We start from the raw sequence: 15,152 nt of genomic DNA, 5'->3' as shown, positions 1-15,152 counted from the left end.
CGTGACCGAGTCAAATTGGCATTGATAGACGCTTTTGAATATAATAGCTACGCCACCCCCAATTTTCTTAATTCGGTCGCTCCTAACAATGGCTTAACCAGTGGGTAGCGCTTCCGCGATGTCTGGGCCGGAACTATCGTGGAGCCATGTTTCCGTGATAAAAAGCGCGTCCGGAGATTCGTCGGTGAGAAGATCAAAAATCTCACGTTTATGCTTAGGCAAAGAATGACAGTTCATGCTAAGAAAAGTGTGGCTCGGGTGAGAAGGAATAGAAGTCCGCTGAGCAAGGCTACTGCATAGCTGCGGGACATCCAAAGAGAAAGAACAGTGGGGGCAGCATTGAGGGAACTGTTTAAGCATGTCAAAAGTAGCAAGTGCATGATCAGATATAGGTCTCAGGGCAAATAGTTGTTTGGTTCCATAGATGATTCTTGGCAGCATACTTTGGCCAGGGGTTTTGGCCCTTGGGCCCGTATGGGCGAGGACGGGCGCAGACGCCATCGGTGCGCCCGTTGCGCTCGCCCGCTGCGCGGGCGGAAATTGTCAATTTGTCAATTAAAGTAATTTGAGTGGTGTATAGGTTAGCCAATTATTTGGATTCAGAAGAATAGTGGAGGGATATGAGAGGAAAAAATTTTTGTATTCATATAGCGCTTGTTATCCCTGATGGGGTGTTGAAGTGTCTTTTTGGCGAGTTGCACACTACTTCGGAACCCATAAAGGATTAGCGGTGAATTAGTATAGTTAAATATGAAAGTAATTTGAGTGGAAGCTGTTAGTTAGTTATTTGGATTGAGAAGGATTGCGGACAAATAAAAGCGGGAAAAAGGTTAGCATTTATATAGAGATTGTTAACACTGATGCGTTGTTAAAGCGCTTTTTTGTAGAGTAGCAATTTCCTCCGGAATCCATAAAGGATTAGTGCTGAATTAGTATAGTGAAATATGAAAGTAATTCGAGTAGGTGATATGTTAGTGAGTTATTTGATTTAGAAGGGTAGCGGAGGGATAGAAGAGGGAAAAAGGTTTGTATTTATATAGTGCTTGTTATCCCTGAATGGGTGTTGAAGCGCTTTTTTGGGCGAGTAGCATGCTACTTCGGAACCCATAAAGGATTAGTGTTGAATTAGTATAGTGAAATATGAAAGTGATTTGAGTGGTGGATAGGTTAGTCAGTTATTTGAATTCAGAAGGAGAGTGGAGGGATAGAAAAGGAAAAAAAGTTTTGCATTTATATAGGGCTTATTACCCCTGAAGGGGTGTTGAGGCACCTTTTTGGCGAATAGCACGCTACTTCGGAAGCCATAAAGGATCAGGGGTGAATTAGTATAGTGAAATATGGAAGTCATTTGAGTGGTGGATCTGGGGTTATGCACAGCTTGATTCTATCCAGAGAGCAGAGAACAAGTTTTTACGCTCATTACTATCAGTCCCCCCATCTACCCCAACCTACTCAATTCATTCGGAGGTGGGTCTGGATTATATAACTAACAGGATAAACCTGGCCCCATTGATTTACTGGCTAAAGACATGGCTCAACAAAGAGGTCACCCTGAACCACTCTATTATGGAGGACGTCATGTCACTGGAACACCACAAAAAGATTCCTTGGTTGGACTATCTGAGGAGGTCATTTCATCGGTTAGGAAGATTGGAACTATTTGAAACACCTAACAGAATTACAAACAAGGATATAGTTTCGATCAAAAGGAAATTTTTGTCCCTGGCAAGATCCAGCCGAGAGGAAATAGAACTGCAGAAGCCCTCGGTTAGGTCTCATTATCTAACAAAATGTTCCCCCTCCATGGAACTTTACCTCACAATAGTGACAAGACCATTTCATAGGTTCCTCCTGACTAAATTTAGATTAAATCTGATCCCTTACCTACTGGGAAATTACCCATCTTGGGCCAAGCCAGAGTCAGCCCCCCTGTGCTCTTGTGACAACCATTCATTACAGGATACCACGCACTTTGTCCTGTTTTGCACACTGTTCTCAGTGCCCCGAAAGCAATATTTGCTTCCAATTTTAAGGGAGGCGGGCTAAAGACAAGTTAAACCGGCACTCCCATACTTACAATCCATGAGGGCTGTTCGCATAATCTTTTGCATGGGAAGTTTTTTGGCCGCAGCAGCGCGCATTAAAGCTAAACATGTACCTACCATGAGCATATAATGATTCCCTTTCACTGTAGACTAAATTGCTCATTTGCACTGTACCTGCCGTTGCGGATATTTTTTAGCTTTTTAAATATGTATACTGCCTTTTATAAGGTTGCATTGTAAAGCTTTGGTCATACATTTTAACCTCTTTTTAACATGATGTACTTAATGTGTTTGTAAATGTAATCATGAATCTTTGTATGAAGTGTCTTTTTATGATTTTTATCAAAATCGAATAAAAGTATTTTGACTTACTGAGTGGTGGATGTTAGTTAGTTATTTGGATTGAAAAGACGAGCGGACGAATAGAAGAGGGCAAAAGGTTAGCAATTTTATAGCGCTTGCTACCCCTGATGCAGTGTTGAAGCGCTTTTTTGTAGAGTAGCAATCAACTCAAGAACCCAAAAAGGATCAGTGGTGAATTAGTATAGTGAAATATAAAAGTAATTTGAGTAGTGGATATGTTAATCTGTTATTTGTATTGAGAAAGGTAGCGGAGGGATAGGAGGGGGAAAAGGTTTAGTTGGTGCCCCTGATGAGGTGTTGAAGTGCTTTTTCGGTGAGTAGCAAGCTACTCTGGAACCCATGAAGGATTAGTGGTGAATTATTATACTGAAATATGAAATGTGAGAAGTGAACATGTTAGTCTGTGATTTTGATAGTGGAGGGATAGATGAGTGAAGGAATTATTTATTTGTTGTATTTTTTTGTTTTGGAGGTCTTAGCAGTAGGAGGAGACTTGGGATGAATAAAAGGAACGTGGTGGGGAAGAGTCAGAGGGAAGAGTTTAGAAAGGCTTGTTTTGGGGGAATGGTATAGTAAAAGAGGTGTCAGATGATGCAAGGAGGAGTAGAGAAGGGGAGAGTCTAGAAAGTGTTTTTTGGGGATCATAGTAGTGGAACGGTTTGGGATTAATAAGAGAGTGCATGTAGAGGATATATTAATAGAGGTATAGGGTGAGAAATAGAGTAGGGCATTGAAAAGAGTAGGAGAAAGAGATTTGAGATGAGTCAGAGAGTTGAGGTAGAAGATATATTGAGAGAGGTATAGGGTGAGATTAGGGTAGTGCATTGGATATGCTAAATTAGAAGAAAGTAATACATATATAGATCCATAAGTACATGGAAAGTATATAGATGCACAAAGGAAGTAAGTAAAGGTATATTAAAGATATTGCTAGAGGTATGGGGTGAGAAATAGGGTAGTGCACTGGAAAGAGTGGTAGAAAGAGATTTGAGATGAGTCAGAGCGTTGAGGTAGAAGATATAGTGAGAGAGGTATAGGGTGAGAAATAGGTAGAGCATTGTATATTTTTTCAAGAAAGGTAATAAATATATAGATCCAAGTACATGGAAGGATTATAGATGCATAAAGGAAGTAAGTATTTGTAGATTAAAGATGCATTAGATAAACACTGGTTTCCAAGTGTTTATACAAAGCAATACACGAATATAGGTACATATCTATAATACAAATAAATGCTTATATACAGAGGGATATGCTGTATATTTCAGTTTGCTTATGGTGCTTATGTGTGAAAGAGACAATTTTTGAGTAGTTTTCTGAAGATAAGGTGGCTGTCCGTGGATCATATGTTGGGGTAAAGAGTTCCATAGTTTGGCTGCTTGAACAGAGATGGATGTGCCACCCATGGTTTTTTCTTGTATCTTGGGATTTTTAGGTGAGGTGCCACTCTAGTGTCGAGGCTCCTTTGTTGAATGTGTTTGGTGATTTTATTCCTGATGAAGAACGGTCCCGTTTCATGTATTGCACAATGGGTGATACAAAGCAGCTTGAACATGGATCTTCTGTCAACCGGTAACCAATGCAGGGCTTTCAAGGCAGGGGAGATGTCGTCTCCTGGTTTGATATGCAAGAGTAGTCTGGCAGCCGAGTTCTGAATCTAGTCTGAATTGTAGTCTTTTCACGGTCTTTAAAGGTGATCTATGGTAGAGGCTACTGGTATAATCGAGTTTGGATAGAACAAGACAGATGGTACCTTGGACCTTGTGTGAAAATCCTAAATGGGGAAGATTAGTCGCAGAGTTTTTATAGTAACAAACCTTGATCTTGCTAGTTTGTTCACTTGGGCATTCATCAATAGCTTGGAGTCCGTGGTCAATCCGAGGTTTCTTACTTCCTTCGATACTTTAGGCGGCGAACCCAGTTCATTAGGCCAGGCGGCAAGGGGGTTATAATGTCTCAAATTGCCTTGTGTGAGATTTCCGTTTTAGAAGCATTCAATTTGAGATGGCTCCAAGTCATCCATTGATCCACGGCTCTGAGACAACTGAAAATTGGCGAGTTAACAATGTCTTGGGGAATTCCAGTTGAATAGTTGTATAGTTGTAGCACGTGAGGTGAAATTGATTGATCAGCACCGGTAATGACTTCATGTAGATGTTGAAAAGCATGGGAAAGAGGATAGAGCCTTGAGGGACCCCTGGTTTTGTGGAGTCCGGTTTGGACGAGAAAGGTGGGTATGGATGACATTACTTTAGTTTTGAAGGTAGGATGCGATCCAGTATAGAGCAGTCCCCTCTATGCCAGATTCATAGACTCTTTGTATCAGAGTGTCATGGTCAACCATATAAAAGGCCACCAAGAGTAGCGCAGCAACCCTGTTGCGGTCAACTGTGTTCTTCAGGTCCTCCCAGATGGCAAGGAGGGCAGATTCTGTGCCTCTTTGTGAACTGAATCCTGTTTGGAAGTCTGAGAGTATGGCATTCTCTCCATGAATTGTGATATCCGGGCAAATGCGGCTCTTTCTATCAGTTTGCCCAAGAAAGGTCTGTTTGTAATGGATCTGTAGTTGTCAGAGTTCAGCGGGTCCAAGTTTGTTTTCTTCAGTAAAGGGCATATGTATGACTTTTTGAGTTTTTGTGGAAATATTCTGGTATTTAAGGAATCATTGATGATTCTTCTTACTGGAGTGGCAGCAGAAGTTGTTAGAAGAATTGTCTCGAAAGTTTGCGGTAGACAAGGGTCAGAAAGGCTGCCGGCAGGCCTGCTTGCTTTGATCAGGTCCATAAATTCATTGCGTGAAATGTGCTGGAAGGAACGGAGAGGCTGGATTAGAGTATTCTTGTATTGTTTTTTTGTAAAAGGATTAGTGCTGGTGCTTTGTCTCTGTTTTAAGTATGAGTCCAACGTGTCTGCTTTGTCCGTGTAATGATTTGCCAGTTTGTTAAATCTTGAGTAACGAGATGAGTTCCTTCTAGGCAATTTGGTTTACGAAATTTATTGAGTATTTTATAGAATTGTTTATTTGCACATTTAGCATTTTGAATTTTGTCTGAATAGTACCTTTTCTTCGCTTTTTTGATAGCTGACTTGTATAATCTGTTAATTTTCTGTAGGTGAAGTCTGTCATGTTGGGCATCTGTTCTGAGCCAGGCATGTTGCAGCTTTCTAATTTGTTGTTTTATGTCTTTTATCTCTATATTTCTCCAAGGTGCTTGTTTTCTTCTGTTCTGTTGTGTGGTTTTGAGTGGTATCATGATATCAAAAGCTCCCTGTAGCCGCTCATATACTTTTTGAACAGATTTGATTGTTTCCAGATCTGTACTGGATGTTAGTTGTGTTTCTAAGTGTTCCAAATTGAGTTTGTTCACGGTCGATAGGTGAATGCATGTAAGGTGGTTTTAGGTGAGTCTCTTAGTATTGTTTTATGTTGGAAAGCAAGCAAATGGTGGTCTGACCATGTGACGGGTGTTATAGTTTGAAAGGTAGCTAGTTCAGTATTACCAAAATGACATCTAAGATGTGTCCAGGGATGTGTGTGGATTTGTGGACATATGAAGCAGGTTCAGCGCGTCTAGGCCAATGATTACTGTTTTTGGATGGGGCATATTGGGTTTGTCAAACCAAATGTTGAGGTCACCCAAAATGCATTGGTTGGAGTGTGTTGTTATCAGGTTTGAAACTGTGTCTAGAAGTGTGTTTGGAAATGTCGCCTTGCTAGGTGGAGGTCTGTAAAGGAGCAGGAAGTTACAGGAGGAAGACGGTATAGGATTGCATCTGGTGAGAAGAGCCTCTTTATTCTTTATGGAGATGTCGTCAACTTTAGAGGTATGTAATTATTTGCCTGGACACAACAGCTAGACCACCTCCTTTTATGCCTATACAATTTTGGGTGATTGTTTGAGGAATGGCTTCATGCAGGACTGGAGTCATATCATCTCCCAGCTATGATTCAGTAATGAATAGTATGTCTGGTTTTGCATCAGTGAGAAGGTCGTAGATGTGATGTTTGTTTTTAGAGAGCGATCAAGCATTTATTAGTAGACAGTTTAGACAATGTGCTTTGGTGACAGTGAGACTTTGTTTTGTAGAAGAGTGATCAGTATTGTGTGGCTTTGTAGCAGGTTATTTTTAAGCGGTGGTATTAGCTGTATTAGGATAGCAATCGTGTAGCTCTTCTGTAATGTGGCTCGTCCAGCAGGCTCAGCAGGCATTTTGATTGATCTGTGTGCGTCAGTGGTGCAGACAGTGTTTAAGAGTGAGTTGGTGCGCTGTGTTATTTTTGTGATGTACCCTTGGTGTGCAATAGACACGGAGAAGCAAAGTTGTGATGTGTGGCACGTTGTTTATATTGTTTGTGTGTGTTTAGGGTGGAAGATGTATGAGTTAGGGGTGGTGGTGCAGCATGAGAGATATATAGTAAGGGTCTAAATTTCCAATAGATGAGAGGCACTTAGAAACGGGTTGCTGTGTTGCTGTATGTGTGTTAGGTGTGGTGGAAGAGGGAAAGCTTGGCATTGTAGTTTGTTCATTTATGCAGTTTGAAAGGTGTGTCTATGATTGTATTTTTTAACTGTGAGTATTATGAGGTGTTGCGCTTGAGAGATTTTGTTGGGCTGGTGTGCGTGATGTGTTTTGTTTTTGAGGAGTAGTGAAAAGAGGTGCTGATATATTTGATTTATGATATGGATTTGTTTGTATAGTATTGGGTGTGAGTGGAAGTTGTAAGGTAAAGGGGGTGATGATGTGTTTGCGAGTAGAGTGTATGCTGTGTGTAGGAGCGGATAACGTAGAGTTAAGAATTAGAATTCTTTCCTGCAAGAATTAAAATGTGTGGTGCTGTGGAGTGTAAGTGTTGTGTTATTATGTCTGTGCTGTATGCAGAGGTTCATCGATGAAATTCCATTTACCTTCTGCCCAGCAAAGTTGTGCCAAGAATCGATAGAGAGACAGCAAGGAGAAAGTAAGATGGTTTGGAGGCTTTGAAAGGCACTTTAAATAAAATGATAGAAACTTTAAAGACCAGCAAAAGCAAAAGATACAGTTAACAAAAGTAAAGAATTGTAGAGGGACCTAAAAGCAGCCAGACCTTCTCACAATTTTTTGGGGCAATCTGTCACAGGTGTAAGGAATCGAAGAAGAAGTCTCTCATTAAGTGGAGCACGGATAAGGAAAGAATATTGCACACATATTAGAATGGAATTAAACCAGGAGCTCATCCAAGTACTGCCTCAGTGGAGAAGAAATAAAGACTCTATGGAAGTGTCACTTAAGGCTACTAATTATTTGGCAAAGACTGGAACTAGACAAAGAATATGAACCGGTTGTAGCTTATCCCAGCCAGAAGATGGGGAATAGCCAAGCCAAGCAGTCAAAGCAAGATCCAACTGCAGCTCTCCAGCAGGACATAACTGCAAGACATAACTGCAAACAAAATGCTGTTCTCTACAAGTATCCTGTATATGATGAACAGTAATCTAACAGCGAAGCCCCCCTCTAAAAATATGGTGTAGGAGGTGGACATGTTTGTTGTTTGGGTGGGTCCTGTGTCTACAGTAGAATTACGCAATGGTTCCTATTTCCTGGCAATAACTGTAGTGGTGGTTATCATAAATAGATGGGTGAAGTCACCAGTGGCACGCAATCTTACAAAAAAACTAAACTGAAATAAACTAAACTGAGTGGTCATACTGCTTACTTTTGAGGAGCTCTTGGTGAAATCTCGAAGGGAGGACCCGGAGGGCCTAGTAATTTCGGAAAAATATCCACCCACATCTGGAGTTTACCCTGAAAAGGAGAGATGAACAATAGTTACAGTAGCACTTGGTACATAAAATAAAGTCTATTATGCATGTTATGAAGCCATGTTACTACACAAAACCTTGCCAACAAGCCAGAAAGTCCTGGTAGCAGGGCCAGCCCTAAATCGAATTGACAAGGACACGCCCTGGGTGGAAAGACACATTGTTGTTTTATGTGGGGGTGGGGTCATTGTGGTGTGAGGGCAAGAGGTTTGAGGAAGATAAGAGGAGGGCCAGAGGCTGGGGGGGTACTAACAATTAAGCTGAGGTTCATTAAGGGCTGTTTACACACGTCTTTAACGGGACCTGATTGAGACCAAGTGGGAGGGGCAAGCTGTTGTTTGAATGGCATTGGAATGCCCGTGGAAATGTCAGCAATGCACTGCATTATTACTCTGGGAGCAGACCTCTTTATCATTGCTGGTTACCCACATCACTATTGTAGCTGCCCTATCCATTATTGTTGTCAAGAAGCACTCCTTCCACATTACTGATTACTTGTTTACAAATCATTTACATCATTTAACACTTACACCCTAGGGCGAGCCACAAACTCAATGCCTTTTCAGTGCACACATTAAGATACAGAAGAATCACTTTTTAGGCAGAGTGGTCGAAATGGGTTATCTAGGGCCTTTCTGAAAGAAGGCAGGTTACAGGTGGTTTTAAGGGAGGCTAGTTCTGGAGTTTTGAAGAAGCTAGCTAAAGCTTTCAGCCATAACAACCTCTAAACCTGGAGGTGGGATGTAGAGAAGGTATTGATTCGTTATCGTTCCAAATGAGTGTAGGGCTTGGATTCGAGACTTAAAGTTCTTTGGAGCTCAGTGGCCGCAAATACATCTGGAAATTACTTTTGGCGAGTAAGGCTTGTTGTTCCAATATGTACAGGATTGAGATACTGCTGCAATCTCACTGAATTTTCAAGGACATTTTTTAGCTTTGATCTGCAGGGGTGTGGCGAGGGAGTAAATCTACCGATTACTGCTTACTCTTGAAAGTCATTGTGAGGTAGAAACGCAAAAGCAGTAAGCACATGAATACTACTCAATTATGTCACTGTCAAGCCAGTCTTCTTGTTTTTAAAAAACACAGTAGGACTATTATTCTTTAAAGTTCATAAACTCAGTGACTGATTTAGATCTCAGCAGGTGGGTTACTCCATCACAACGGTGATGGATCGCCCGTCTGCTAAAATATAAATCCCATAGGACATAATGGGATTTATCTTTCAGTGGATGGGATATCAGTCACGTTGTGACAGAGTAAACCATCTGCCGAGATCTAAATCAGGCGCTCAGACTTGGGGCAGTAGATTAAAGTTAATACATTTCAACCCCAACAAGAACCTTAAAGTTTGTTATGAGGTGTAAGAGGCTGGCTTAGTATATGGTGCACACGTATTCAAGTGGTGCACCTTGCACTAATCCAGGCAACCCATATGGTGATAACCATAGAAATATCTCAAAGTGGTTGCTGTGGAGAGCAGCCTTCAGGCTTATCTTGAATGAGTGTTAAGCAGCTTGTTTAATCAGTTTAGTCTGTAGTGTAAGTTAAATGAAAAGAAACCACACAGTGTTTAGCAAAAATATGTCTATTTATCACAACACAATATCACTATAAAATTGGTATATCTCCTATCTAAACGGCAAAGGAGGACAGGCCTTTGACCCGAAGACCCAGAGGAGCTAGGAAAACAAGGATCCACCCAATGTAAGTACCCAGGAACCCCACGGAGGCTGTGTGCAGAGCAGGAACACATCCGCATGCCCAATGGAAGTCAATGGAGAAGACCCTTCCCAGAGGATCCCAAATAAATTCCCTTGAAGGATGGAAGGTTGGAGAGCAACTCCACTTGTGAATGCCCCGGGAACTAGGTGTCCTACACCCGGGATGCCAGGTTCATTGGAGTGAAGAGATGTTGGAAGATTTGAATAAAATGCCTCTGGAGCAGACGGTGAAGATGTCTGGTGGAATACGAGAGCGGATTATGGAAGTGAAGAACCTGCAAGTAGAGGGGGAAGAGTCTATGCCACTCGGGAGTGAACAGGAGGCGCTGAGACACAATGTTCACTGATGTTGGGAGGTTCAGAAGAGTCGACAGTGACAGTGCAGCTGCAGCTGTGAGGAAAAGGCAACACTAAGGTAGACCACGAGCTGTGTAGGAGCTGCCCCACGTCAGATGTTGGTAACTAGGTGGTCGGTGTCCGACAGGAGCACCAACAAGCCTTAGTAGCTGCAACGGGTATGGAGAACAAAAACTGTGCTATGTTGGTCTGAAGAACTCGCCAACAGCAGGATTGTCAGAGCAGGCCTGAGCAAGCAGAGTATCCCACTGAAGCAATAGAAGACCCTCGGGAGGACCCACAGGCCAAAGGCACCGGAGTCGCAAAAGGACCTCAAACAGCTCACCAAAGATGAAGGCCCACGGTGCAGAGGATGCAGTGAGGACACTGATCTTGCAGGGAAGAGATGCCAGAAGCTGGAGCTTCATCTAGCCTGAAGATCTCTAGCATGTGCAGCGACAACAAGCCATGGTAACGGCAAGTTGACGAGGTGCACAGTGGTTTGGTCCCAGTGGTTCTGACAAGGGAGACTAGCCACAACTTTGCAGAAAGAATAAGTCAAGCCATGAGGGAGATGCAGAACCACCACCTGTGTTGCTGAGCCTCGGGGTGTCCGTAGGACGACAGGAGCTGCAGACCAGTCAGCATCGCTGCAGTGCCTGCAGATGCAGGGGAGTGACTCCTTCAGTCCAAGGGAGATTTCTCCGGGTGCACTTGATGCTGACAGGACTGTTAAAGAACCTGGAAGTAGCACAGACACAGATGACGAAGAAGACTTGAATAACAGCGAGACCAGGAGCAGCAGGATTCTTCCATGGTGCAGTCTTGGTGCCAGTCAATGTCCAGGTGTCCAGACAGTTGAAGAGCAACGTAGTTTCAGGCTTGAGAATTGTCCCATAACAAATCTAAGAACCCAGCTACAGGTAAACCCTTAAGTACCCTAAGGAAAGGGTTGGAACAACTCAGGCGTCCCTTCCAGCAGAGGCGCTGGACAGAGGGGAGGATACTCCCATGTCCTTTGTCCAGTTTTGCGCCCGAGCGGGAGCCAAGGGCTCCCTGAACTGGCTCAAACTGGAGTATGCAAAGAGGGAATCAAATATGCCCTTCAAAGCAGTCTGGTGGTGCTGGCAAGCATCCCCACCCCAGCCCAATGGGAGGTGGTCACAACTCCCTGTAACTGGAAACCTTTTGTTCTACTTTCCCCTACTTGAGCTTGGCTCAGCAGCAGGAGGGCAAAAGAAATAAGTTACTTACCTGTAACTGTAGTTCTCCCGTATTGGAAGCTTTCATAGATTCACATGCTTGACTCACTTCCAGTCGTCATGATGGGAGTCCCTGGTACTTTAAATAGTAGTAGTGATTAGGGTAGATTGATAGGAGTAGACAAGAACAGGCCTAGGCCTCACAGGTTATTAACCTATCATAGCCATTATTAAAAAAGAGAACAAAGTTTTCCCTTAGCCAATCAGCATCGGCCACCCTCCAGAACACCCTGAGAGAAGCTCAGTGTGAGAAGTGGGCCTGGTATATGATGTTCATTATTCTAGTGAACACCTTGCACCAGTCCAAACAACCCTTATGGTGATGGTTGTAAAGTCAACCTTATAGACCAGCTATCCTGGAGGTAGCGTGGACAGAACAGTCTTAGGCTAAAAGACTCTTGAGGGCGTGTAAAGCCAGCTGTTTTATCATATGTAACGCCTTGAATATCAAATGAAAGGACACCACACAGGATACATATAAAAGATATATGTATTTATTTACTAACAGACTCCTCTGAACTCTTTATGAGATCAGAGGCCATCGCACATAACAAGTTATACTCAGAAATACTTTAAATAGCACAATTTACAGTTAGGCCCTTGGGGCGCGTAAAACCATATACTAAGTAAGTGGTATAAGAACCACGACTTGGAAAAGGAGAAGGCCTAGGGCCTAGAGGATCGCTGGGGCTACACTATCTGACCCTTAGGTTAGGAGTAGGAGGCCCACAGGCGGCGCGTGCAGATTCAGTACTCTCACGCGAGAGTCAATAGAAAGTCAATAGGAACGTAAAAGGTAAGTAAATGAAGATTTAGGACACTTCCGGTCTAGCTAGAAGGATACAACTAAAAACCTAGACACTTGGATAGTCAATACCCTTGAGAGCACCAAAGTACTCGCGTTACCTCACCCACAGGAAGCGGGTGCATAGGTGTGAAGGTGTGTCGGGTTTCGCCGTTGAAGTCTATGGAGCCTGTGAAGAAAGATGCTGCAGGCGACCAGGAGGAAGATGTCCGAGTGGATCCAAGGGTTGATCGAGGATGAAGGAGACCTGAAAGCAGAGGGGACAGATTCTATTCACTAGCAAGTGACTGGGTGGAACCAGGAAGGAACCAGACGTCGTTGAGGAGCAATCAGGTGCGGTCGTGAAGCTTGTTGTTGCAGCCACACGGACCAGGAGGCATCGAGGACGACCAGGTGCTGGAGAGGAGCTGTCCCACGAAAGTTCTCGCAGATGGAGGGTCGGCTTTGGGATCGGAGCCAACAAGCCTAAGCAAAGGCAACCCACGCAGGATACACAAGGAGCTTCTTGTGCAGACCAGTAGGGTCTGAGGTACTTCGCCTTTTCAGGGAAGCAAGTGCCAGTCTGGAGCAACCAGACCAGCGGTGGATTCTCAAAGGATCGTCCTCACAGGGCTACTAGCCAACTGGCCAGCAACCGGGACAACGCGTCGAGCAGAACACAAGCAGAAGGGCCCACGCAGATCTCGTGGAGTGCAGAGGGCTGGTCTTCGGTGCAGGTGGAGCTCAGTGTCGGGGTGTCTCATTTCCCAGTGCACAGCTTCGAGGAGGCCTCAGGAGCTGCGCTGGTAGCAAGTCGAAGTCTTTCCAATTTGCCTGCTTCCACGGGCTCCGACGCCTTCCACGGGGCTCAGTCGTGCAGTGGGGTCAGAGGAGTCCGGGAGTCGAGGTCTTGTCAGGCTCTGTGCTCGGGTTCTGGCGGCAACAGGGACAAAGCAAGCCGTCGAGGTGCTGGATGGTGCCTGGTTGCCCAGGGTGGTCACTCCTTAGCCACAAGGGAGATTCTTCAGTCTTCAGTTTGGTTGAATGTCGAAGGGTCCAGAGTTTCGTCTTCAGTTCGATTCCAGGATTCATCTATAGTCTCCTGGGTCAGCTCCTACCTTTATACAACTAAAGGGGGCTAGTTTCGTTTCTAGGTCCCTCCTGTGGGCGGGACCAGGAAGGGGGTGGTTACACCCCCTTTCCTTTGTCCGGTTTCGCGCCAGAGCTGGGGCTGGAGTGCCCCAGCAACCGGTTTGAACTGGGGTATGCATGAAGCACCTAGTGTGCCTCAGGCAGTGTCTTAATCTATTCAGGCCTCCCTGTCCCAATACACATCCTCCTGTCTGGGGTGGTGCTCGCACCCCCCCAAGCAGGAAACCTATTGTCCAAACCTCCATGACTGGAAGGACTCCCAGCAGCAGGAGGTCAGACTTGTGTCTGCAGCATCCATTTTGTGATGCTGGGGCTCTGGTTAACTTTCACTGGGATCATTGGACATAACATGTCTTCTCCCTCTAGAAGGGTGGAATATTACCCCCGTCGCCAGCATTGGCGAGGGGGTAGTATTCCAAAGCGTATGACACCTTACACGACATGTTTAGATAAAGCCAAACCAAAGTTAGAATTTAACCGCAAGATTTATAATGCACTTAAAAGTATATGATATGGCAATATCATTGAACAGCTATAAGGACATGGTTCCAAAAGCTGCAGACAGGCTCAGCTCATGCTAGAGCACCATCTCACACATAACCAAGCACTCTGCCTCCAGGATTGTTAAGACCTGCCATAGGAGTGACTTATAGGTTACTATGTGTCTATATATAAGGCAGGTATAGGTTTACTATACCTAAGCAAGGGGTGATTACACGACCTTGCCACAGCTTAGTGATCAGCCAGTTGTGTCAATGTGAGTGGCCAGCCAGGGGTGGCATAATACATGCTGCAGTCCCTGATAGGCCTTGGATGCACCTATGGCCTGGGTACCTATAGTACACTGTACAGGGGCTCATAAGGTGACCCAATATCCAATTGGAGATGTGCCTAGGGTACATGGAGTCCATTTTAAAGTGAGAGCAGATAGCCTGGGGCCCTGATTAGCAGGATCCCAGGCCAACTAAGTTAAAAACCAGCTAAACACTGGGCACAAAAACTGGGGTCACGATAGTCAGGTATCCACCATCCTACCAACCCCCCAAACGAAAGGAGATAAGGCTATCCCTGACCAGGTAAGCCTATATTGCCTAAGTGGCCATATAAGGAAGTACCTGCACTAGCATGGTTACCCCCTGTCTCATGGTCCACTAAGCAATGCCTTACCCTAAGGGTATCATAGGGTCTCCACCATAGGGAATTTCTACCTGTGGTGTGTTTTGGCAACGTAAAAGGCTGGTGTTGAGATGGAGTACTGAATTGAGGCTCCTCTAATGTAGGGCTCAGCTTCCTCTAATCACTTTCCACCATATAGGCCTTTCTTTCCTTGACTGAGTTGCACTGTGCTCTCAGGGTCAACCTCTGGCTACCTAAAGCTGGAGGCTGGGTCCCTTTTGTTGGCTTACTGGAGGGACAGGTCAGGTTTGGGGCCTTTGGGTCCCAGGTTTGGCTGTGCCCAACATAATCCATCTGGGGGAGGTTCCTAACTGAGTGTAAGGGAGATCCCTCAGAAATTTCTGAAATTCTCACCTTGCTAGGGCTGCTAGCTTTGGTGCCCCTAATCTGTTGATGGGGTGGTTCTTGTATACTGGGGGCCCTTTGGGGTCCACCGCTGGCCTCACTGACCTCGGCAGCTCTGGGCTGACTGAGGCAGGGTAGAGAGGGGCAGTTTACCTGCTCCAGAC

General features: G+C 44.5%; 1 protein-coding gene across 1 annotated transcript in view; it reads right to left on the bottom strand.

Moving 5' to 3' along the window:
- Positions 1–15,152, bottom strand: part of LOC147679786 (myoferlin-like) — a 3,853,508-nt gene that overhangs the window by 930,636 nt on the left and 2,907,720 nt on the right. The window contains exon 24 of the mRNA XM_086943347.1: positions 8,104–8,192. Within this exon, the coding sequence (XP_086799473.1) occupies positions 8,104–8,192 (89 nt within the window). The remainder of the gene's footprint in view (positions 1–8,103; positions 8,193–15,152) is intronic.

The sequence above is a fragment of the Lissotriton vulgaris genome, chromosome 11 (assembly GCF_964263255.1).
Source record: "Lissotriton vulgaris chromosome 11, aLisVul1.2, whole genome shotgun sequence".
Classification (NCBI taxonomy): domain Eukaryota; kingdom Metazoa; phylum Chordata; class Amphibia; order Caudata; family Salamandridae; genus Lissotriton; species Lissotriton vulgaris.
This window is presented reverse-complemented; position numbering and strand designations above follow the sequence as displayed.